General features: G+C 39.5%; 1 protein-coding gene across 2 annotated transcripts; it reads right to left on the bottom strand.

Moving 5' to 3' along the window:
• Positions 1-4,863: 4,863 nt before the first annotated feature.
• On the bottom strand, positions 4,864-20,575 carry LOC148054144 (nuclear factor interleukin-3-regulated protein-like). 2 transcript variants are annotated; one of them, XM_087770758.1, is made up of 2 exons: positions 20,285-20,575; positions 4,864-6,804 (listed from the first exon to the last, which is right to left on the bottom strand). In XM_087770758.1, the coding sequence occupies exon 2, from the start codon at positions 6,617-6,619 to the stop codon at positions 5,243-5,245; it is 1,377 nt and encodes a 458-aa protein (XP_087626884.1). In that variant the 5' UTR covers positions 6,620-6,804; positions 20,285-20,575; the 3' UTR covers positions 4,864-5,242. The 2 variants fall into 2 exon arrangements, with proteins under 2 accessions (XP_087626884.1, XP_087626885.1); XM_087770759.1 differs by lacking the exon at positions 20,285-20,575 and adding an exon at positions 19,708-19,827.
• Positions 20,576-25,143: the final 4,568 nt, after the last annotated feature.

The following is a 25,143-nucleotide window of genomic DNA, read 5'->3' as shown; positions in this document are numbered from 1 at the left end:
AGCTATTTTATATGGTATAGTATTATGCTTTAGTACTTTTTGATCGTTATACGTACCATTAACATCCTGGCTTTCAGGGCCACATAACACAAATCCCATGGAAATCAATGCAATGTGTTCTCAGTGTTATTTATATATAACACAGAGAATTTTTAGAGGTTCAAACTGTTAGACAGAGACAGAGGTTTAATGTCATGCCTCAGAAATGTAGATATAATGGATGCTGACTCCAGCACATAGAGATATCAGGACAAATTTAGATTTTTACATATGTAAGTTATTTAGACGCCCATTCAGCCATTTGCACATCCAAGAATCTGAGTAGCATGGAAAAGTATAATAGCTGTCTGACATTTTAAGTTGTGTATACATTTGTGCAGGGGGAAAAGGGAGAGAGGAGGAAAAATTGACCATGGTACCTGAATGTCAGTAGTATTAGATGCACGTATAGCTTCCCCAGAACGTCTTGGGCTGATGCAGGTTTTCTCAGATTAGATCTCTCAGATATAGCAAAGGCAAGAAGGATGCTTACAGATGAAAACCCACATAAAATCATAGCAGAGTTGCAGGCCCTGCATTTGGTCTTGTAATCTTGTGGAGCTCCATAGTGTTTAAAGAGGAGAGATGAGGAGGAGGAATTACCATAACATACTTCATACATTAGGATTGGCACACAGATAATAGCTGGCAGAATCATAAAAAGTGTAGATGTGTTCCTGCAACATTTGGAGTTATAAGAGTAAATGTCTTCTGTTGCTTTCTCTTTCAAGCAAATAAACACTATGCCTTTACTCTGAGCTTTTGCTCATAATTCACCCAGCCCTTTTAGAGCTGACATACATAGAATAAATAATAGTTGAAGACCTGGCTGCCTTCTCTTTCTACATGAGTAAGATTTCTGTAACTCCATTAATATTAATTGACTCACATATCACTATTGTGTCCCAAGAGAGTTAGCCTTAAAGATACTGAAAATCAGTAGGACTCTGTGGCATGAGTGAACAGTAAAGATTATGTCCTGGTAATCTTACTCAGTTTGAGTAAATCCCTTATTCCACTCATTAAAAAGTCCCCTTGAATAAGGAAAGTAGAATCTGACACTAAGTTAAAGGCCTCAGGATTTGGCCTAGTATTTTTAACTTTGAACTTGGCATTCTGTAATGGAACAATATTTGCTACTCATTCTCATGCAATAAATACTAAAAATTATTTTGCTGTATTCTTGTAGTTACCAAGCTTGTATTGTGCAATAAACTGTAAAAGCATTTTAAAAACAATATGGTGTTAATAAAGGCCATATTTTAATTACATTCTCTGTGGGTTTTCTGCTAAATTCATTGTGCATTGCCTATTTTCAAAAGCATATTTGTATACTAGCAAGTAGAAAAGATTTGTAGAATTTGGTATTTTAATATAACTTCAGAAATGTGTTTATGGTGCAACTGTACATTTCTGTTAAGTTCTACAGAAAATGAACACTATGTATTCTCATGAACCACTCACATGGACATAAGGGCCATAATGAAAACATACAAAATAATAAGAGAAGATAAATCAGGTATTGCCATTTACCCATCTTCTATTCATGAACGAGGGGATATTTGGCTATACAGAATAATACTAATAAGATTTAAATATATCACTATCCTGTGCAATACATAAGCTTTACTGAAGGCAGAAGTTTGAAGGGATTCAGAAAAGCATATCTATATTCAGTCTTTATATCTACGAAAATATAGATGCTGATGAAATATGACAATATATTACTGTATTTATAAATAATTGTTAGGCAGATTTAAAAGAGGGACTGACACACGCACTTCACAGTATCAATCAACCACTACCTGATATCATTAGGAAAAAACTTACCTTGTTAATCAACAGTTATTTTCCATGGGCTTTCTTAAAATTTTCTGTGAAGCCTTTCATACTAACAATTATCAGAGGCAAGATTCAGGACTAATCAAACTTATCTGGCATGATAATTCCTATGTTCCCATAAAAAATGACAATTTCTGTATTGATAAATCAATGGGGTTTCCAGTTTCCATATGTGACCTTTCTTAACATTCTCATTTGAAAGCATACCCTACAGACATTTTTCAGTCACTATAGTTCTAGTATACGCCTAACTTGACCAAAATAAAAGTCTATCCCACTTCTCAAGTTTGATTTAAGTGTTTTCCACAGGATTTGACAGAGTATAAGAGCATTCATGTTACATATCCTTTTCCAAAATAAGCATATCCACATACCAAAATCACCACTTATACACATTTTAAACAGTGAATAATTTACTCCTGGGGATGTAAAGATCCTTATCTGTTTTTTTTAAATATGCCGTATATAAACCCAGACATGTGAAAGGGTAACAATATAAATCTGTGGTGTAAACTTACACATAACCATACCCATCTTTTAAGTGTTCCTGTGAGATAGGACAGGAAAACATATCCTTACTATTTATGTTCTAATTTATTAGTCACTGCTGCTGAAAGCTGGAGTATGGGAGCAGAGTCCCACTGCATTCTCTCCCTCCTACCAAACAGTGGCAATTCTTCCTCTTCCTTGATACAACATGCTGGAGGAAAGCAGGCTAAAGATGGGGCTGGGTGAGGAGGTCAGCTACACCAAATTTATTTTTCAGTTGTCCATTTTAGAGGATGAGACTGTAGACAAAAATCTAGCTTTATATGAACCACCCACACTCCTGCATTTTATAACTTCAGTTTATAGAAGATACTCCAAATTTCAGCCATAGAAGTAATAACTTGGGCATAGAATGATTTGTCATCAACTGCAGAATTGTAGAGATAACACCTACTAACCTACATATTGGACTAATATGATGAACATAATAGAAAATCATGTTGTAATTAGTTCTAGTTTTGAACAAAAGACAAAATATTTCTTTTTTCAAATACTAAAGTATGGGGGGGCATAAATAGCATCTGATTGTGCTCCTAAGTTCCATGCTATAGCTTACTTACAATGACACCCTTCAACAAATTAACTACATCATTGCTTTTAAGTATTAATTACACAAAAGAAATACACAAAATAGTGGAAAATATGAGCTAAAAGGAGGATAATATTCTTCAGTTATGACAAACAGTAAGTAACAATAAATTGAAAAAAAAACCCAAAACACAATAGATCTAGGCTTACACACATAGCAACACTGAATTTTTTAAGTCCTCTCCTAGAACACGTTACATGTGATAAATAATATACAAAATATTTAAAGAATTTTGTGGTTTCTTACAAAAGGTATTTAGCAAGCAAAAAGCCAGTAGCAGTCACTGCCTGGTGTCTCATATCCCTGTCATTCAATGTATTTATTTTTTTTTATGCAATAATCTTGATCTTATTTTCAGTAACACTGAAATGTCATCTATATTAATTACCAAATATATAGAGAGCCTGACTATGGGGTCTATTACCTTATTAAGGCATGAGAAAAGAATAACAGGCAATTTTTGAGAAAGGAATCTCCGTGTGTTATTAACTCTCAATGTCACAAATACAGCTCAGCAATTAAAAGGCTCAAAAAAGTTCAAATTGTACCAGTGATTTCTGTGCCAAGGTCCACCCAGAACATGAATGAATCATCAGTGCCTGAAAAAAATATAGAATAAAATCCTGGCCTTGCTGACATCAGGGAGTTTTGCCATTGCCCTGACTGCTGGACCAAACTTCAGAGCTATCAGAAGAGACTCAGACTCCTTTTCATCCAAAAAATAAATCAACAAATTTCCTCTCACTCTAGTCAAATATGAAATTAAAAATCACTAACTCCATTCTGTTTTCTTAATTAGTATTTTAAGTCTATTAATTTCCATGATCTATAATGGAATATTTCCATAAAGAACTTTTTCAGAAAGTGCTTATTTGTTAATCTGATTTATTAGTACTTTAAGAGAATGGGGAATTATCTTGAGAAGGACTTCTGCCAAATCTATGTTTTATTTATAAATTATTTTTATTTTTTAAATGAAAGACTTTGGTAAGCCCAGCCAAGGGGGTATGATGCAATATAATCTCCATGCTCCAATGGCTCTTCTCAGAAAAGAACACTAAAACCCTGTCCAGTCATCATATGAAGAAGTCCTTGTCTATGCAAATTTTAAGGGGCTAGTACTATCATCTGGATTGTTCTCCACATATTCTGTTTTATAGTTAAGAATTTCTGGCAAAATGCCTTGTAGTCAGCCAGGGTATTCCAGTTCAGTTAACTAAGCCATTAAAACCAAAGCCATATTGGTTGTAAGCTTTATTTCATACTTACAATTCTGTTATGCCCCACAGCGGGAGCTGAAATAGCAGATTATCTCCTCTAATGCTGCTACTTACTATTACCTGTCCTTACATAGATTTTGCCAAGTTAAGCTCAGAGTTTACAGATCCAGTAGCCTTTGGCCATACTTCTTTCCATGCCTGTACAGGCATAAGCACAGCCCTTGGCAAAGACGACATTGTCCAATTCTGTCACTTCAAGGCTCTTAAAACTTGAAGATGCACAAGTCCAACATAACTAATTTAATCTAAAACACAAATTTATAATTCTGAAAAAAGTTTGTTATAGTAAGCCATTTGGGGAACCCAATACTCTCTCTCTCATTTGAGACAGGAGAAAAAGTTCCTTGATATTACAATTACTGTGTTAGAATTTGTGTGGCTTTTGGTTAATTTATACTAAGAAGTAAGTTAAAGAAAGCTAAGGCTATGAATTGGATACTGTTTCATTTATAAATATCCACTTTATTTCAATTCTCTTCTAAAAAGAGGTCTTAAGGAAAAAAAAAAACAACAATTTAAAATATGTGTAAGTTTGGCTGTAAAAACCAAACATTGAGCACAGTGTAAGAAACAAGCCTTTTTTTTTTTTTATTAACAACATATTTACAAGTTCATAAAAATCAATTGAACTGGAGTAGATGTGTTTGTCACCAATATTTTATTGTAACTGGTAACTTGCACGCTTTAGAAGAAGAAAAAGAAAACAAAGGTCACTATATATAGCCTTTGTACCAGCTACCTGACTATACACAAGGCATAATGATCATAACACAGCCTAGACTCCATAATAATTTGTGCACAAAAAGACACCAGACATTATGTGAACGTTACAGTGAAATGACATCACAAGTCCAATGATAAGTCAGCATAATACAAAACATAATGATCTACTGCAAATGACATTGTTTTAAAAAACAACAATAAGCCTTTATTCAGTAGTAACTTAACCAGAGTCTAATGCAGAGATTTGTTGTGCAGTTATAAGTCTTTTAAGGGAAGCAATCCCTGCAGATAAGTTTGTTATGCCCTGCTTCAAATACAGGTTCTCTGACTCAGAGACATTGAAGATACTGTCTTTTATTTCAACAATTTCAGTTTTGCAACCACTCTGAATTCTTACATTGAGTTCCTTTTGATGCCAGAGTTCTGGTTTGAGAGACCAGTCTTGGATATTAGTCACTTGAACTGAGAAAGGAGTGCAAGAAAAATGCACCAAGTTTTGTGCAGCGTGCTTTTCAAGCTCAACATGTCTTCTTGATGACATATCAATAGGTGATGATAGTTTCTGTGCAGCATCATAGTCATTATCTACTGCTTCCACTTTAACTTGCATGGCTTTGGCTTTAATTCGAAGCTTGTGAGGCAAAGCTGAAGAATTCACTTCTGGAACTTTAACTGTTGCATGAATATTTTTATGTTCAACTGGGGAATGGATTGGACCCTTAGGAACCTGCTGTTCATCTTCTCCATCAGATGACTTTCCAACTGCACTTTCATCAGTTTCTGAAGTTCTGGGGGAATTACTGGAGGACCTATTGACTTGGAACAGAGGAGGAGAATGTGAGTACATGTTAAAGGTAGTTCCCATGTAGTGTGGATATATGGATGCTTTCTGGGAACTTCTGTCATCTCTTGGCACTCTCTCTAATTCCATGGGCTCCTGTTTTATAATCTGGAACTTATTTTCAGGACTTCTGCAGTTGTTTTGCATACAACTTGATTGAGTATGCTCTACTGATGATATTTCAGACATATCAGACACAGAGCTTTGAGGAGAATGTTTAATGACAGAAATACAACTGCTACCAACTATAGATGGTTCATGTTCATCCACAAATGAGTTAATATTTGATTTGGAACTTTGATAATCTTGGAAATACACAGCTGTTGAGCTACTGAGTTTCTGCATCTCTTGGGCATAGGCTGCAGAAGTAATTAAACCAAACTTCAGCTTCAAAGAAAGCAGCTCTGCCTTCAAAGTGGCATTCTCCTCTCCCAGTGCAATTAGTTTGTTCTCTAAGACGAGGTCATTCAGTCGTCGTTTTTCACGAGATCTTTTAGCAGCTTCATTATTTTTCCGCCTTTTCTCCCAATACATAGCATCTTTCTTTTCATCTGGAATGAATTCTCGCTTTCTCCGGCAAGCTGAAGATCTGCTTTTTCCACTACTTGCTTCAGTGAGTAGTATTTCTTCATTTGTAGACAATTCTTCAGACAATTCTGCTAAAGTAGACTTAAGTACCATGATTTTGTCCACATTGCTACTTGTGTCAGCAGGTCCGTGTTCCTTTTTAAGGGTCTGCATTTTTCTCAGCTGCATCAGAAACAATTTGTAATAGATCTACAACGAGCAACAGAGCAAACTATTTCCCCAGTACTTCTCATACCACAACTTAATGCAGTACTTTGAAATCCATGCATATTCTTCCTTTTGTTTCATATTCTCAAACGGAAGTGTCTAGATCCAATTTTCTTGGCAGAGGTAATGAGAATCTTCTAAATAACCTTCAATAAATAGAGAATTTTATTAATGTTTAGGAATTGCTGGTTTGAGGCATTCAAAAGTAACTTTCAATAAAAAGCTTAGACTAGCATTTGATTCATTAAACCTGCTGTAATATGAAGGAAGCTTGACACTGAAACAACTGATATTCTAAGCTTTATGATAACTTTATGATAACTAGGTAGCAGATTTGCTTCCAAAACAAATACAATATGATCCAAGCAAAAAAATGAATAAAAAAAATTATATATTTGAATTTTGATCTGACAATAATGTCACAGAACTTTCCATAATATCACTGACCAACTTAAACCTAGCACTTAACACTGCTGAACACCAGACACGTTGATGAGCAGCACTGGAAAGTATCTTGTCCTTCCAAATTAAAACATCTCTTCAGAAAACAGCTGTGGTGCGTGATTTGGCAATGCTATATATTTGGGTCCTCCACAGATTAAAAATAACATAAGCTGATCTAGAGAAGCTAGAGTGCTTTCTATTGTCTTAAAATAACACTGCTGTCCATTAAAGTTGTTAAATATTTAACTACTGCTTTTGTATCCTGTAAATATTTATATATATATATACACACACATGCTTCAAGTTTTAAAATCCCTTTTTGATCAATCATATCAATTTAAACTAGTAAATGCACACATAATTCTGGCAAATACAGAAGCAACATGTTTTCTCTTAAATAAGACTGTTTCAGGACAAGAACTATGTCTTTTTATCTATCTGTATGGTCTCCAGCTCAAAGTGATGCCACTTTGGTGCCTGTCCAACACTACATTTAGGGAAAATATTAGTAATGATAGTAACTGATAATAATAAAGAGCAGAAATGTTTTATCTAAACGCATGCAGACCATGGGCATAGCTCATCAGTATGATCTTCTATTTAATCAATGAAAATTCAATTGCAAGTTCAGTCTCGTGCAGCCAGATACTGGTGTTGACCTACACTTAAAATCCAACAAGCTGCAGAGTTCATGTCCCTTGCTTCACGGGCCTTCTACAGTTTGGGGCATTCAAGGGCATAATCTGCTTGTTTTAGCACTGGTAACTCCTGTTTTGGCCAGTCTCCCTCCTGTACACATTGTTCCTGGCACAACTAGAATGAACGTAGAATTGGTAGCTTGTAAGTCTACAGCGAATATAAGTGTGCATCAAAACAATGGTGGTTTTGCATGCAGCATTCAACTCTAATTTCAGCCAGAGTACATCAGTAAAGTAGTCAAGACAAAAGTATAAGCCACATGTTCTGTCAGTCTTACTGGTTTGATATTTATGTAATTAGTTCTAATGCCATTGCTTTAGTCAGCTAACAAAACAACAATAAAGCTCTAGCTCTTTCCACATATTCCCTGAACACTTTTATCACAGTAACTGAAATTGCTGCTTTTACAAACAGGACTCAAAGCCCTAGTTTGTTAATAGTTCTCCACGTGGATCAGCCCAATACTGAGTCTGTAAACAAATTAAATTCCATCGGATGATAATGGCAAAATGTCTTCAATAAAAATGGCCATTTCACTTCACTTGCATTTTATAATTCCACTGGAAAACATCAGTATTTACACATAAATTAATGAACTGTAATAATTCCTCTGATTATATTTCAAATTCCAATATTTTCCCTTATGATTAATTTTTCAATTGCTTTATCACTCCCTCATAAAGTATTATAAACCCAACATTTAACAGTACCTTATATTAGTCATTATTAAATATTTTGTTGTTGTTGCTTGATGTTAACGACATTGAGTGCCAATGTAACGGTGTAATAACACTCAACCCTATCAATTACAGATCCAGTCTAGCTCCCATAGCAATTTTGCCATTGGCTTCAATAGAAGCAGGATACAATCCCAGATCCAAATATTAATGAGAATTCCATAGAATTTACACTATTTAAGCAATAAATTACATATGCAGAAATCAGGAAAATTTAATTTATCCATGTCAAAATAGTACATTAAGAATCTGACCCTGGGGACTTGTGTATTCAGATAGTAATACTTGAAATGTGTCAAAGGGTTGTGACCCAGTCCTTCAATCCTGTCTCTGTTCTCTGTAATTTAATTAAATATGTCAGTTCTGCTTTACAATACACACATGGGTCTCCACACATACATATATGTTTCTCCAGAGTAACTGCATATTATTATTTGCATTTATCAAAATAATTCACATTATCTCTAAGCTTATTTTAACTTATTCTGTAATGAGATATCTAATTATTTAATTCTGTTGCTCTAACGTTTTGATAGCAATTCTAAAAAGCTAAATTAAATCCCATTTCAAGCAGTCAGATGCTTTCAAACAAACTTCACTTTTGTAAGGCTGTGTCTACAAAATTTACCTCAGTCCTTAAAAAAAAAAAAGGGGGGAAACAAATGCAAAATAACTTCCCATTTTAAAGAAGAACCATGCATTTGGGTCCCTATAAGATGTATCCCAGAGTCCTGAGGGAATTGGCTGATGTAGTTGCCAAGCCACTCTCCATCATATTTGAAAAGTCATGGCAGTCAGGTGAAGTCCCTGGGGACCAGAAAAAGGGAAACATTGCACCCATTTTTAAAAAGGGTAAAAAGGAGGACCCTGGGAACTACCGACCTGTCAGCCTCACCTCTGTGCCTGGGAAGATCATGGAACAGATCCTCCTAGAAGCTGTGCTAAGGCACATGGAGGACAGGGAGGTGATTCGAGACAGCCAGCACGGCTTCACCAAGGGCAAACCCTGCCTGACCAACCTAGTGCCCTTCTATGATGGAGTGACTGCATCAGTCGACAAGGGAAGAGCTACGCATGTCTTCTATCTGGACTTCTGTAAGGCCTTTGACACGGTCCCCCACAATATCCTCCTCTCTAAATTGGAAGGATATGGATTTGATGGGCGGACTGTTTGGTGGATAGCAAACTGGCTGGATGGTTGCATCCAGAGGGTAGTGGTCAATGGCTCAATGTCCAGATGGAGAACAGTGACAAGTGGTGTCCCTCAGGGGCCCATACTGGGGCCAGTGCTGTTCAATATCTTCATCAATGACATAGACAGAGGGATCGAGTGCACCCTCAGCAAGTTTGCAGATGACACCAAGCTGAGTGGTGGTCGACACGCCTGAGGGATGGGATGCCATTCAGAGGGACCTGGACAAGCTTGAGAAATAGGCCTGTGTGAACCTCATAAGGTTCAACAAGGCCAAGTGCAAGGTCCTGCACTTGGGTCAGGGCAAACCCTGGTATCAATACAGGCTTGGGGGATGAAGGGATTGAGAGCAGCCCTGCCGAGAAGGACTTGGGGGTACTGATAGACGAAAAGCTGGACATGAGCCAGCAATGTGCTCTCGCAGCCCAGAAAGCCAACCGTATCCTGGGCTGCATCAAAAGAAGCGTGGCCAGCAGGTTGAGGGAGGTGATTCTGCCCCTCTACTCTGCTCTGGTGAGACCCCACCTGGAGTACTGCATCCAGCTCTGGAATCCTCAGTAAAGGAAGGACATGGACCTGTTGGAGCGGGTCCAGAGGAGGGCCACAAAAATGATCAGAGGGATGGAACACCTCTGCTATGAGGAAAGGCTGAGAGAGCTGGAGTTGTTCAGCCTGGAGAAGAGAAGGCTCCAGGGAGACCTTATTGCAGCCTTTCAGTACTTAAAGGGGACCTACAAGAAAGATGGGGACAGTCTTTTTAGCAAGGCCTGCTGCAACAGGACAAGGGGTAATGGTTTTAAACTAAAGGAGGGTAGATTTAGACTAAACACAAGGAAAACATTATTCACTATGAGGGTGGTGAAACACTGGAACGGGTTGCCCAGGGAGGTGGTAGATGCCCCATCCTTGGAAACATTCAAGGACAGGTTGGATGGGGCTCTGAGCAACTTGATCTAGTTGTAGATGTCCCTGCCAATTGCAGGGGGGATGGACTAGATGACCTTTAAAGGTCCCTTCCATCCCAAAGCATTCTATGATTCTATATGATTCTATGATTTATCACCGTCTTTTTAATAAACGAACAACTCAAACCACTATGTAGCAGCGTCGAAAAACAATAAAAGCTCACATTGATATGTTTGCACATATTTCTAGTTTTTGTTTTCCATGTTCCACATAGGTATCATTAATTATGTTATTGCTAGTATTCTATCAATGGTTATGTATTTTAAAAATTTGTTCACATACCAGGGCTGGTATAGAACCTGCTCATAGATACCCAAACATGACCAGTTTGTACTCTGCACTTTGAAAAAATGAAGAATATATTTTGTACTTTCTATCTACAAAGCATTTTTAAAACATTTGCTAACTACCTCAAGACTTTTATGAGGTACAGAAATAATATTATGCACATACAGGGGAGGAAAGTGAGTTTAATTTTAGTTGATGGATACATAGCCTAACTAAACACTGCTTAAACATTTTGGAGCGACCCTACCACTACTGCTTTTCATAGACAAAAAGTATGCCATGAAATTCTGCACCTTTCAGGTCTATAATAACTAAGAAATCCTCTTTAACTGAGGATGTGGCCTCCAAAGCCCAAACCAACCTCTACTGATATCATCCAACATACTCTTTCTTGCCTTATATCTAGCATCTTCAGTGAAATTCTGTTCCTGCTGAAGAAAAACTTTGATGCCAACTCCACTGGAATAGTGATATTATCCCTAGATTTGTGGGCAAGAGGGTCTAGGCAATGGAGAGCAAATGAAGTTCAAACTTTCTGGAAACACTGGGTAACTAGATGTTATGCTATTATAGGTTATCCAAAGTCAAAGAAGGAAACAAAATTTACAGTACCAATGTTACCACCAATTACTGCTGAATCCATTACAACAACATGGAGAAATACAGAACTATTGCTCCTGCATTAGGGTTCCCTTTTCTTATAACTGAATAGGCATTTTAACTGTTTATGGTTCCAGGATCAACATGTAATTAGGTCAGTGGAGCACTGATGATGATGCTTCATACAAGATAAAGCATTTTTGATAAAATGTTGATTTTCTTTGTCTTGTTGAAATAAAATCATGGTAGGTGTCTACACAATATAATTTATGCAAACATCAAGAATCATTCATTTATTATGACACTTTTCAACCAAATAATAAAAAAAAAAGAATAAGCTCATCATGGCACTTGGAATACTATTGCACTTTCATATTATCCCAACTCCATGTTGCATCCAGAAAGCTGATGTCATATGTAATTTATATAAAAGACACTCATTGTTAGGAAAATTAATTAAGTTACTGTTTATCCGAATAACTACAAATTAACTCATAAAAGTATAGTTTTCTTCCCAAAGGTAAAATACACAAATGATGAAAGTAAAATTAATATTTGGAGAGATCTAAACACATGTTAAAAATACCTGTTGCTCAGAAGGATCAGTTAAGGTGCAAATTCAACGTATATTTTCTTCAATTTTCTTAAAAAGTCAGTATAATTCTAACAAACAGACCTGTTCAATTTGTCCAAAACCAGGAAAAACTTTAAATATTTGTATAAAGTAATATAAAAATTAACTTTGCTCCTCTGAGTTTTAATTATACATATATATCATGCCATTTTATTTAAATATCACATCACTTGACAGTAGGAGAAACTAGGTTGCACAAAGCAATAACTTAAGAGTAACAATGTTCTGCAAATAAAACCTCAGCATCCCTAATTTCAAATACTGAAATTCATTATTTTGTTTTATTGTTTTCCCCTAATTAAGGGCCACAAAACAAAAATACAAAATCAAATGTTAATTATTCTGACAAATAGCTTTCTATTATTGAACTCTTTCACGTGAGTACCAATGATGTTGCAACAAGAAATCCAAGGTCAATCAAAAGAGACTTCAGGGCCCTGGGATGAATGCTAAACGATTCAGGAGCACAGGTAGTGTTTTCCTCAATCCTCCCAGTAATGGGGGGAGACTTTGGAAGAAACAGGCAAGCCCAGGACATCGATACCTGGCTCCAGGACTGGTACCTGCACCAAAACTTTGGGTTTTTAAACCATGGAAGAGCCTTCGAGGCACAAGGTATGTTAATCTCTATTTGTACAAACGCACTTCCATCCATAATGCTAACTGGCTTTTGCATAGCACTTTCTATTAGTCAACCATAAGCACTTTCCTAGTAAAGCAAGTGACATTATACCATTAATGATTTTCATTGCTTCTTTCTGGACTCTCTCAGTTTTACTTTTAGTGGAGAGTCAAGAACAGAACAAGGTAGCTATGAAATAAAATAAAGCATAATATTATTAAAATATTTTCTGCATTCTTCTCTTGATCCTTCTTTAAATTGTCACAAGAGATTGATCAAATGCCCTCATGAAGTCGCACAGCTTTTCTTCTTTCTCAGACTGAAAAATATGTCAGCCCCATTTTTTTCTCACTAACACCACCAGCTTTGCAATCATTCAACTCCAGGTTCAACTGAATTACTTCATACTTATAACTGAGCTAATGAGAGAGGAAACTGATTCATTATCTGCCTTCCAATTTTCTCCCATATTTCTTCCAAGCCCTATTGGGATCAAGTAGGACAGTTTTTAATTCAAGCAGGAGTGAGATTACTTCTGCTTTCAAGATCAGTTATTATTCGGGCAGAATGCAAAGGCCCCAGATATGATGACCCCTATTCCTGAGAGCTCAGTGTGAATCTGAGGTGCAATACTTGACCCCATACTGTTGGGATATTTATATCTAATAATTGTGGTTTAATGTGCCATGGCTACAGAGGACATGAAAAATTTGAACCCTTACTTGAGCCACTCCACTGATTTGCTGTCTCTTATTATATCAGCTATAATCATCATGTCTTTGCTCTCAACCAGACTATTCTGCATCTCAAACCTTTTACTGTGTTTTACCCTTCTAACTCAGGCAACAATGTCAGTCTTGTTGCCCCTCCCATTTCCTTGTTGCCCCTCCCATTTCCTTGTTGCCCCTCCCATTTTCCTGGTTCATCCTCCAGATCAACCAACCCCTCGCAACAAGACCTGCATTAAGACCAGGGCTGAGAAGAAACAATGTTGAATTATGGTCACAGGTGACTCCCTCCTGAGTGGAATGGAGGCACCCATCTGCAGACTGGACCCTCTTTTCAGGGAAGTTTGCTGCCTCTGTGGGGCCTGAATCAGGGATGTCACCAGAAAACTGATGAGCTTAGTACAGCCTTCAGATTATTACACACACCTGCTCTTTCACGTGAGTACCAATGATGTTGCAACAAGAAATCCAAGGTCAATCAAAAGAGACTTCAGGGCCCTGGGATGAATGCTAAACGATTCAGGAGCACAGGTAGTGTTTTCCTCAATCCTCCCAGTAATGGGGGGAGACTTTGGAAGAAACAGGCAAGCCCAGGACATCGATACCTGGCTCCAGGACTGGTACCTGCACCAAAACTTTGGGTTTTTAAACCATGGAAGAGCCTTCGAGGCACAAGGTATGCTGGGGCCTGACGGGATCCACCTGTCCCAATGTGGGAAATGCTTCTTTGCTAGTAAGGCTTCACAGGAAGATTACAGAGACATGGTTCATCTATGCAGGGAGAAGACACAAAAGGCCAAAGCTCAGAGTTGAAACTGGCCGGTGTTGTGTCACAAAACAAGAAGGGCTTTTTTAAGTATGTTAATAGCAAGAAGAAGTCTAAAGAAAACATTGGACCAATACTTGTTGAAGATGGTCATCTGACAAATAGGGATGAAGAAAAAGCGGAGGCATTCAATGCATTTTTTGCCTCAGTCTTTAATAATATTGATAGACCTTGGGCTGCCCAGTCCCCTCAGTCAGAGGACTACAAGTGTGGGTACAGAGACTTTCTATTTGTGGACACTGAAATTGTAAGGGACCAGCTGTACCAGCTGAATGTTCATAAGTCCATGGGGCCTGATGGGATTCATCCCAGAGTACCTGGAGGAGCTAGCGGATGTTATGGCAGGACCCTTCTCGATCATCTACCAAAGGTCTTGGGAGTCTGGGGAGGTCCCTGCTGACAGGAAGCTAGCCAACATTATTCCAATTTATAAGGGCATAAGGGAAGACCCAGGAAACTACAGACCTGTTAGTCTAACCTCAGTTCCTGGAAAAATCGTGGAGAAGATTATACTGGGTGCTATTGAAAGGCATTTAAAGGACAATGCAATCATCAGGCACAGTCAACATGGGTTCACAAAGGGAAAGTCCTGTTTAACTAATTTGATATCCTTCTACGATAAGGTCACCTGCCTAGTGGATGAAGGGAAGGCGATGGATGTAGTTTCTCTGGATTTTAGGAAGGCTTTTGATACTGTCCCTCACAGCATCCTTCTGGACAAGTTGTCCAACTGTGGGATGAGCAGGTACACGGTGTGCTGGGTGAAGAACTGGCTGAAGGGCAGGGCTCAAAGGGTTGTAGTGAATGGGGCTACATCTGGCTGGTGACCGGTCACTAGCGGTGTTGCTCAGGGCTCAATCCTAGGAACAGTTCTGTTCAATATTTTTATCAATGATCTGGATGCAGGAGTTGAATGTACCATTAGCAAGTTTGCTGATGATACCAAACTGGGAGGTGCTGTTGACTCTCTCGAGGGACAAGAGGCCTTGCAGAGGGACCTAGATGGATTGGAGCATTGGGCAATCATGAATGGGATGAAATTTAGCAAGACCAAATGCCGGATTCTGCACCTGGGAGTGGCTGGAGAGCAGCCCTGCAGAAAGGGATCTGGGGGGGCTGGTTGACAGCAGGCTCAATAGAAGTCAGCAGCGTGCCCTGGCAGCCAAGAGGGCAAACCACATCCTGGGGTGCATCAAACACAGCATAACCAGCTGGTCCAAAGAGGTGATTATCCCTCTGTATTTAGCATTGGTGCAGCCTCACCTTAAGTACTGTGTCTAGTTCTGGGCCCCACAATTTAAGAAGGATCTTAAGGGACCAGAATGCATCCGGAGGAGGGCAACAAAGCTGGTGAAAGGGCTAGAAGGCATGTCCTATGAGGAGCGGCTGAGGACTCTGGGTTTGTCTAGTTTGGAGAAAAGGAGGCTGAGGGGTGACCTCATTGCTCCCTACAGCTTCCTGAAGAGGGGAAGTGGAGAGGGAGGTGCTGATCTCTTCTCCCTGGTATCCAGTGACAGGATGTGTGGGAATGGTTCAAAGCTGCATCAGGGGAGGTTCAGACTGGACATTAGGAAGCATTTCTTTACCGAGAGGGTGGTCAAACCCTGGAACAGGCTTCCTAGAGAGGTGGTCGATGCCCCATGCCTGTCAGTGTTTAAGAGGCATTTGGACAATGCCCTTAATAACATGCTTTAATTGTAGTCTTACAAATGTCAAGCATGGACCAGACCTTCAGCTGATCTAAATTTATATAACTCTATTAAAAGGCAGTAGAATTATGTCAGTAAATCCCAGCTGATGCTCTAAACTTGCATCTTATTATATAAAAACTTTAGTGTAAATATATATAATAAACATTGCCTGTAAAAATCTTGATCTCTATCACTCACTGCAAATGAAACGGAGAAATAGCAATCTTTAGAGCTCTAATCCTGCAAGATAGTCCAGTATGGAAAACTACTGCACACACAAAGCCTCATTTTCCTTATTGAGAGTTCAAGTGTTCAGTTCTAATCATAAAAGGAGGTCTTGCAGGACTGGCATCTATATTGCTAACCACTGTGAAGCCATCTCTGTGGCCAAAACTTGTTTATTATTTAAATACTTTGGGACAGAACTGAAAGCTACACCAAGATGTGGCAACTTACAAAAAAAGGAAAAATATTTTAAATAATGCTTTCTTTCAACAGAAAAGAATGATTTATATAATATCTGTGACCAGATTCAGTTTCAGAGTATGCTAACTTGGACATGGATCAATTCAACATGTGAATTAGAAAAAAAAAAGAAGAAGAATATTTAACAAGGTCCTAATACTAATCCATTTCAGGTATACCTTTAACACCAAAAAGTTTTCAGAAACATTGCTTCTATTACATTTTGAATCACATCCAAGTATTCCCTTGTTTATACAATCTTATTTTTGACAGTCATCACCATCAGTATTAGACAGTTACAAATATCTTGTTTGAAATTCCTCCCCCCCAAACACTGTAAAATACTAATACTGAAATCAGCTGTTATTTTGTCATAGAATGGGCCACAGGAGCTTGCATTTTTTTTTTCTATTACACATCCCAAGCACATTTATATCTTATAACTGACTGTAATAATTATGACAAGGTCACCTAGAAAATTCAATTAAACTGAGGAGTCAGATACATTGCTTAACAGGGTGTAATAAGACTCAGTTGTACACGTTATTGCATCATAGTGATGTTATAACAGCAGCAAGATTGCTGTCTGGAAAAGGAAACTATTGCATAAACATAGTTTGGACAACTATTTGTTAAAATAAGTCAATTTAGAATGAGCTAAAGGTTTATTTTATTTATGAGCTTTATTTCACGATAAAGGATTGAAAAAAGCAACAGAGTACTGATATCTTTTCTAGACTGTGCATTCCTTTTATTGTAATAGATAGAATGCACATATGTTCTACAAGTTTCAGCCAAAGCATGGAAAATACTGTTCCTTCTTAGGATAAGCTGTGAAGGGGTCATGTAAGTTCCTATTGCTCGTGGGAAGACTCTAAGCTTTTTGACACCTTTCAAATCAGGTCCTTTAAAATAAATAAATAAATTCCAAAAGAAACTTGAAGCCTTGAAGTCAAATTCAGGAAGCTGGATATTTTGAAAGCTACTTAACAGTCCTTTAGAGAATGAGTTAAAAATAGAAAATAAATAAGAATGAAAAATAAAGGCAAATAATTTTACAAACTGTTAATACTCCAACAGTCAAATAAAGACATCTACAATGTGAGAACTCATAATGATATATTTGGTAGTGCCAATGATATTAAGGATCTTCAATCAGTAATCCTTGATTTGGTTGGTTTAAATCAGGTCTTTGGACCAAAACCTGAAGCCTTATTCATTCAAATTTCTTATGTAAGTCAACATTTTAATTGAATAAGGATGGTAAAACTAATGCCCATAGCAATATTTTAAACTAGGCTCTGGACTGAATTAATTACTGAGGAGAACAAAGATGACTCAGAATAGGTTACATACATACTAGTGAACACAATGAAACTGAGTGCAATCATTCAAATTATAAGGACAAGGAAAAAAATATCTTTTTTTTTAAAAAAACACAGTAACTCCAAACAGCTTTACTATGGCAAAACTGTACTTGACCCCAACAATCAAGTAGCAGAAAAGTTTGTGCATGTTATAAAAAAATATCACCTTTAAAAAAAAAAAAAAATACTGTTACTACCTACAACAGTTATACTGAATATACCACCATGGTTGTGATACTAAATTTTCACTTTGGAGGGTTTAGTCAAAAATACAGTAATTTTGGTTTTGTCTACTTATAAGACTGTTTTAGGTGCATGTGCACACACACATACATACAAATTGCCTCATATTTAAAGACAAATTATCATCGGCAACTTTCAAGGTAGCCTTCTGTCAAGGACAGAGCACAAGATGACCCCAGAACATGGGTCTTCCAGCCACAGCTTTTGCCATTGAAATGTCGAAATGACTTGCCAACAACAGAAGTGGGCAATGGACAGTTTTCGTTGTTTGTGACTTAAGGAGAAATCCTAAATATTCAGATCGGGGCGGGGGGGGGGGGGGATTTCTACTGCCTATCTGTGAGCCGTACCCTTCCTACAGTGGCACCCAACCTGTGGCAGCGGGGCACGGCGGGAGGGGTGCCCCTGGGCCGCCGGGCAGGTAGTGGGAGGGGACACCTGCTCACGGGCAGGCAGCTCGGGGCTCTCTTTGTCTGATTCGCCCCGACTGAAAGCGGCGGTCAGACATGACATCCGTCCCGCCGCTACCCGCCCTGCAGTCCTGTCGCGCTGCGGCCCACCGACGCCCCCACAAGGGGGAGACGGGCGGGAGGGGCGTGGCGTCGAGGCGCCCCCCTACGTGACCGGCGGTGCATGGCGCCTGGCCTGCTCTGTTCAAAGCGGCCCCGCACTATCACCCCTCCTGACCTCACAAGCCTCTGCCGCCGTGCCTGCCCCAGCCCCAGAACGGCGGGGCGCGGCAGTGCCCTCAGCCCTCGCCCGCTGCCGCGTGGATGTTGGAAAGGTCCCAGCCCGCCGCCATCCCCAGCAGAAGGACACAGCAACCTCGGCGCCCCGTGTTGTCCAAGTCCTCGGGGAGGTCGGAGCCGTCGGGGCGCAGGATCGGGACCCCCCACACCTCATACCAGCACTGCTGCGATACTCCCTTCGGTAGCATTCCCCGTGACCCACAGCGCACGCATTCCGGTCGTGATCACGCACCAACTAACCGAAGATTAGTGCTACCGAGAACGTCATACTGACCTACTTCTGCTTTTGTGGTGTGTCATACTAAAATGCCCGATTTCATGGGAATGGGGGGTACTCCTCTACCCCTGGGCCTAGCGTTACTTCTTCACCTGAGCCCACTGCAGCTGTCACACGGGCAGGCCATCTCACTTCTTCAGCACTGTTGACATTTTCTTAAATTCATTCCTCTCTTAAATTACACGTTCCCCTCTTTTAAAAGTGTGACAAGTAAAAGCCAGTACCAAAGAAATTGTTTAGTGTTTAGGTAAAATGCCTTCCCAAAAATACAGCCTTATCAAAAGAGCTCTGAAAGCATGGAGTTAAAAATCCAAGCAAATGGCCTTGAACGTCTATATGCACAGCTCTGGAGAAAAGACCAGAAAGCCACAATTTCTAAAATGTGATAGGGCTATATATAGATTAACACAAATTTCATTTTAAGGTACACAACACATGGTTAGCAAGCATGAGTTACCTCCCCACTTACCCAGTTGTCTACTTTCCTTATTAAATGTACTTTAACAAAATCTGTTAGTTACATTTTTAAGCGCGATTGTCCCAGTTTCTTTGTAGCAAGATTATAACATCGTATAATTAGCTCCTTCTTCCTAGCCTGACTGCCAGCAAATTCTGTGGTTACATAATGCAACATTTCCAGGAACTATTATGTGATCGGTCCCATAGAGTCTGAAAAACAGCAACAAAAGTGACGAAAAAGGCTTAGGCAAACACAGTCTAGCAAAACACGGGGGCTGTGGGGCAGACTGCTACCATTAATTCAGTTTGCCCACAAACAACATCCCTCAACACCGTGTGAAAATGGGATCTCTCCGGCGGCCTCTGACAATCCATCGGCACAAAACTCCGATTTTTCTCGTAAACGCACAAAAGGGTTGTAATTAACGACCTAATCCTTAACTCTGCACCGAAATTACAATGCCCTTTCATATTCACGCACACATCGTGCCTGCTACCTTCAGGCGCCGAGCCCCGGCACTGACACGCCAGCAAAACGTTATATACACACGCACACAGCAAACAGCTCCGCACCCACACGCGAGCCCCCCACCCCCCCAGGCTTCCGCACATGACGCCACTCCGAGCGCGCATTCCTACCTTCAGCGCAGCGCGGTAAGCGGAGCATCCCCTGCACCTGGCCGAGGCGAGGCGGGTAAGGACGGGCAAGCAACAGTGTCTCACTCGTCCAGGAGCAGAGCAACCCGGAGTGAGTGAGGGAGCGTGTGGCAACACGAAAGGATGTATGTTAGTAGGTCAGAACTACGCACGCACGCACTCTCATGGCCGGCCGGCCGGCCTGTCAGTCAGTTGCAAGTGACAGCAGCAACACCCCAATCCACGCCGAGCATTCTCGGGGGATGGCCAATGGAGGCTGCCGGAGGGCGGGGCTGGACACCCCACCCCTTGCGCCGCTGGGGCTGTGTATGGTACGGTAGGTCTATGTGCTGGGTATTGCATAACCCTCCGGGCGGGGGGCAGCGCGCGGAAGGGGGGCGGGGCTGACATTTACGTAATCGCCCCTGGCTAGCTGGGGCAGCGTGGAAGGGGGTGCTCTTTCCTACGTTCTGCGGAAGCGGTGGGGCGTGTACGGTGGGCTTCCGCTGGGCCAGGGCCGCGAAAGACTCCGTGCTCCGTGGGGGCCGCAGTAGGCTGGTGCGTGGCTGCGTGCGTGGCTGCGTGCGTGCGTGCGTGCATGGAGAGGGCCTCTGCCCTTATTCCGAGGAAGATTTATGTAGAGGTTTGAGTGCTGTTGGTTTTATTGTCAGGGGAAAATAATTGAGCTGTAGCTCTCACAGCCTTACCGTTTACTTGGTATATAGTGTAATTATATTGTATCTGACCAGAGTGTAAAAATAAAAACCTTTGATCTGGCAGAAGCATTATCATTTCAAAATAATTGCACTGAAAAACTGTTTCTAAGGCACATATCTGCCATCTAGCCATGGCATATGGGTAATCCTCCAATTAATTATACTTAATCTTTGACTCGTAAACAAAAAAAAAAAAGAAAGAGAAAAAAAGAAAAAAGAGCTTGCTGAAGATACGCTGGCTCAGTGTTGGGGTGTGTTCCCTGCTGTTACGCCACTTGACATTTTGTGCTATGAGCTACAAAGCTTATACTGTATGCATCAGAGAGTACAGCCAGTGTTTTCTTTTACTGATCCTCAAGGATGAAGGGTTTTACTATATTTCTTCCACTGACTTCATCGCTGCTCTCATCCCAGTGCTGAAATGCTCAAAAGTGACGAAATATTTTGGAGAACCCATTTACATTGCTTCTAATCCCACTTGCCATAACAAGGTAATTCCTTGATAGGGACTGAGTGCCTGCCTGCAGTTCAACATCTCCCAAACCCTCAAACCATACTTCTCTTTGCAGAGTATTACAAAAAAGGAAGACTAAATAGAAGAGTCTGGTGTTGGTTTGACCCTTGTTTAACCTCCATTTTAGAAAATTACACATGGCCAGCAAGAAATCCAACTCTCTCAGAATGTGTTTGAATGTATACACATTTGATTTTGTGATATGTTTTCTTCATTTTTTTTCTTCACAGGTTTATCACTCCCTTTTTTTTCTTCCACAAATAAAATATCTGAAGACAACAGAAAAATTTTATTAAATTCTAGTTCCAGAACAGAAATGATTCCTGATTTCATCCTGTTAAACGCTCTTACCAAAATAGCTCTTACAAAATAGCACACTAAGATAGCTCTGTTATATTACTCTGTCATCCTGTATTTATATGTTGATGGAGATAGCACTCTGGAGCAAAGTATTTGGGCTGACAGGAACCTCATGCAGTTCAACATGGAGAAGTACAAAGTCCTGGGGAGGAACAACCCCATGCACCAGTATATGCTGGAGGCTGACCGGCTGGAAAGCAGCTTGACAGAAAAGGACCTGGGGGTCCTGGTGGGCACCAAGTTGAACACGAGCCAGCAATGTGCCCTTGCCACAAAGAAGGCTAATGGTATTCTGGGCTGCATTAGGAGGAGTGTTGCCAGCAGGTCAAAGGAGGTTATTCTTACCCTTTGCTCAGCACTGGTGAGGCCACACCTGGAGTCCTGTGTCCAGTTCTGGACTCTCCAGTACAAGAGAGACATGGACATACTGGAGAGAGTCCAGCAAAGGGCCACAAAGATGATTAACAGACTAGAGCATCTCTCCTATAAGGAAACGCTTAGAGAGCTGGGACTGTTTAGCCTAGAGAAGAGAAGGCTCAGGGGAGATCTCATCAGTGTATATAAATACCTGAAGGGAGGGTGTAAAGATGATGGAGCCAGGCTCTTTTCAGTGGTGTCCAGTGACAGAATGTGAGGCAATGGACACAAACTGAAATGCAAGAGGTTGTTTTGTCTGAGCATCAGGAAACACTATTTTTACTGTGAGGGTGACTGAGTACTGGAATAGGTTGCCCAGAGAAGTTGTGGCATCTCCCTCCTTGGAGATATTCAGAAGCCTCTTGGACATGGTCCTGTGCAAGTGACTCTAGGTGTCCATGCTTGAGCAAGGGGGTTGGACCAGATGACCTCCAGAGGTCCCTTCCAACCTCAACCATTCTGTGATTCTGTATGATTCTGTGATTCCTTCCTAACAGAAGGCAAATTCAGAAACCAGACGAGTTCATTGAATACTTTTCAGTTTATCTGTCCCTGATCTTTTATCATACTTATCTACACCTTCCTTCCACAATAAATCTATGAATTCATTTATATTTATGTCCTCAAGTTATTCATTGTGCAAGTCTAATAACCTTTACTCACATTGATTTTCCCCTCTCCACTCCTAATCTTCTAATATGTAGAATATAGAGCCTTGATAATGGTAACAGACTACAGAGCCCACCATTACTAGAAAGGGGATTTATCAGCAGCCCAAGTCAGAGAGATGAACTGTTGCCTCCCTTTGGGGGCTGCATGATCAATTTGCTTGCCAGTGGACACATGAGGACATCTGACATGCTATTGGAAATTTTGTAAGTGAGTGCTAGCAATGAGCTTGAAGATCTGTTTGCTCATTAATATTGGTGGTCTATTTAAGTCGAGTCTTAGGCAACTTGCCCTGCACACATTATTTCACATACTATACATGTTGTATTTAATATAATGCAGTGAGAGTCCCCAGGACTGACAAAAATTAAAGCAAACCTCAAAACTGCAGACAATTTTTTTAATTGAAAAGTACATTCTGTTTTTACTATGGAAAATATTTTTGATGAATCCTAGGCATATACTTTTAGCAACTTAAAATCTCATTTCTAGAAAGAATAAATGCAATTGCCTCAAATCTGCCTTCATAACTTAGATTATTGAAATATAGAAAGAAGTCTCCAAGGCAATAATATCCTTCCTATGTGAGTGTATAGTCCTAGAAATAATACTCCAGATGTTTGCTCACCTATTTGCTTATACTTTCATCACTAATTATAATCAGCTGTAAATCTGGACCTGATCTTTTTCCCAGATTCACAACAAAGACATGTTACCTCTACTCTACAGAAGTAAGGAGAGTCAACACCTTCTACAGAAAAATCTGCTCTTACCCTCCAAACCCTATGGTGGGTGCTTGGTAAATCCAAGGGTAAGGTGAGATAGAGGGCAGAATGCTGATGTGGCTGAAGGAACATATTTGTCATTTTTCCTACTCTCCTGAGGTACAGAAAAAATAGCACAGCTGAGAGCTGTAGTTAGCATTCTGCACAGATTCTAAGGATTTAGGGAAAACTCTAAAAAGAGAATCTTTCTGTGATTATCTACTTCTGGATTTTCCTACTGGAGGGATAAAGTAGTTCATGGAGATCTTTAACTAAATTCTCAGCTGACTCTAGCATGGTAGAATTTATACTTGCTTTTGGACAACACTATTAACTTCAACTCCTTTAGACTCATCTGTATTTATTAGCACGTGACTTAAACCCTCTTAACGCTATCTCTGATTTTGGCTTTGTATAACTGAGCCTGTACTGAGTCACAGTACTAAATGGAGGGTCTGGAAAAGGGGCATTTGAAAAGTATTTAACAAAAATATAACAGGAAGTAATGTCTGTCATCTCTAACATCCTTTGACTCCTTTACATTCACTTGTGTCCACACATCTTGGGCCTTCTGTAATGTAAGCTCTGAATCTGATCCAGTCTGAAATTCAGAATCAGTTGAAGTCAATAGTAGAAGTCCCAGTCACAGGGAAAAGGCTCTAATTCCTTGCCTTTAATATAGCCCACATACAGTACAAAATAATATTCCAAATAACATACAGTTTGGAGGGAAACAAGAATAAAATACTTTTTAAGATCATGATATATGAAACGTATTTTAATGAATTTATACATACGCATATGTATATACATACACACCCTGGAATTAACTGGAGATATGGTGACTTCTAGTATTATCCTTGGTTTCCTTGCATTACATTCTTTATATCCATAGGTTATTTAGTACATAACAATGTAGTCAGAGAAAACTATATTCACCAATCATTTTATATATTTAATGTGTAAAGTACTCAAAAATGTTTAATACTAACCAAGTCCTTCAGGGCTTCCTGCTCAAGATGAGTAGTAGTGAAAGTTCTATAAAATACGTGATACTGTGATTTTATAAATATCTAAGCTGGAAATAAAATACAGTAAAGAAAGAGGCAGGTCATTTGACTGCAGTTCAAAGTATTAATCAAAATATTTCCATGCATATGGGAACATTTGTGGAAACTAGCACGTTACCCTATTCAAAGAGAATCTAGAGAACAGAAAAATCATTAGGATTGAAGTAAATATTTGATTTCACCTGAATATTTTGAACACAATAAAGATGAGAAGTATTTTCAAAAAGGTTCTTTTAATTAATGAGCACATGTGCTGCTAATGTAAATAACACTGCAGTTACTGAAACTCTGAGGTAATGCTGCCAATACTGTGGAAAGTAGAAACATGTATCATCATTCATTTTTAAGATTA

This window comes from Nipponia nippon, unplaced genomic scaffold (assembly GCF_047370975.1).
Source record: "Nipponia nippon isolate SJK-2023a ecotype South Korea unplaced genomic scaffold, ASM4737097v1 scaffold_33, whole genome shotgun sequence".
Lineage (NCBI taxonomy): Eukaryota > Metazoa > Chordata > Aves > Pelecaniformes > Threskiornithidae > Nipponia > Nipponia nippon.
This window is presented reverse-complemented; position numbering and strand designations above follow the sequence as displayed.

What these genes read in the sequence shown, in the direction of transcription:
- LOC148054144 (XM_087770758.1), bottom strand. Translation starts at nt 6,619, where the DNA reads ATGCAGCTGAGAAAAATGCAGACCCTTAAAAAGGAACACGGACCTGCT.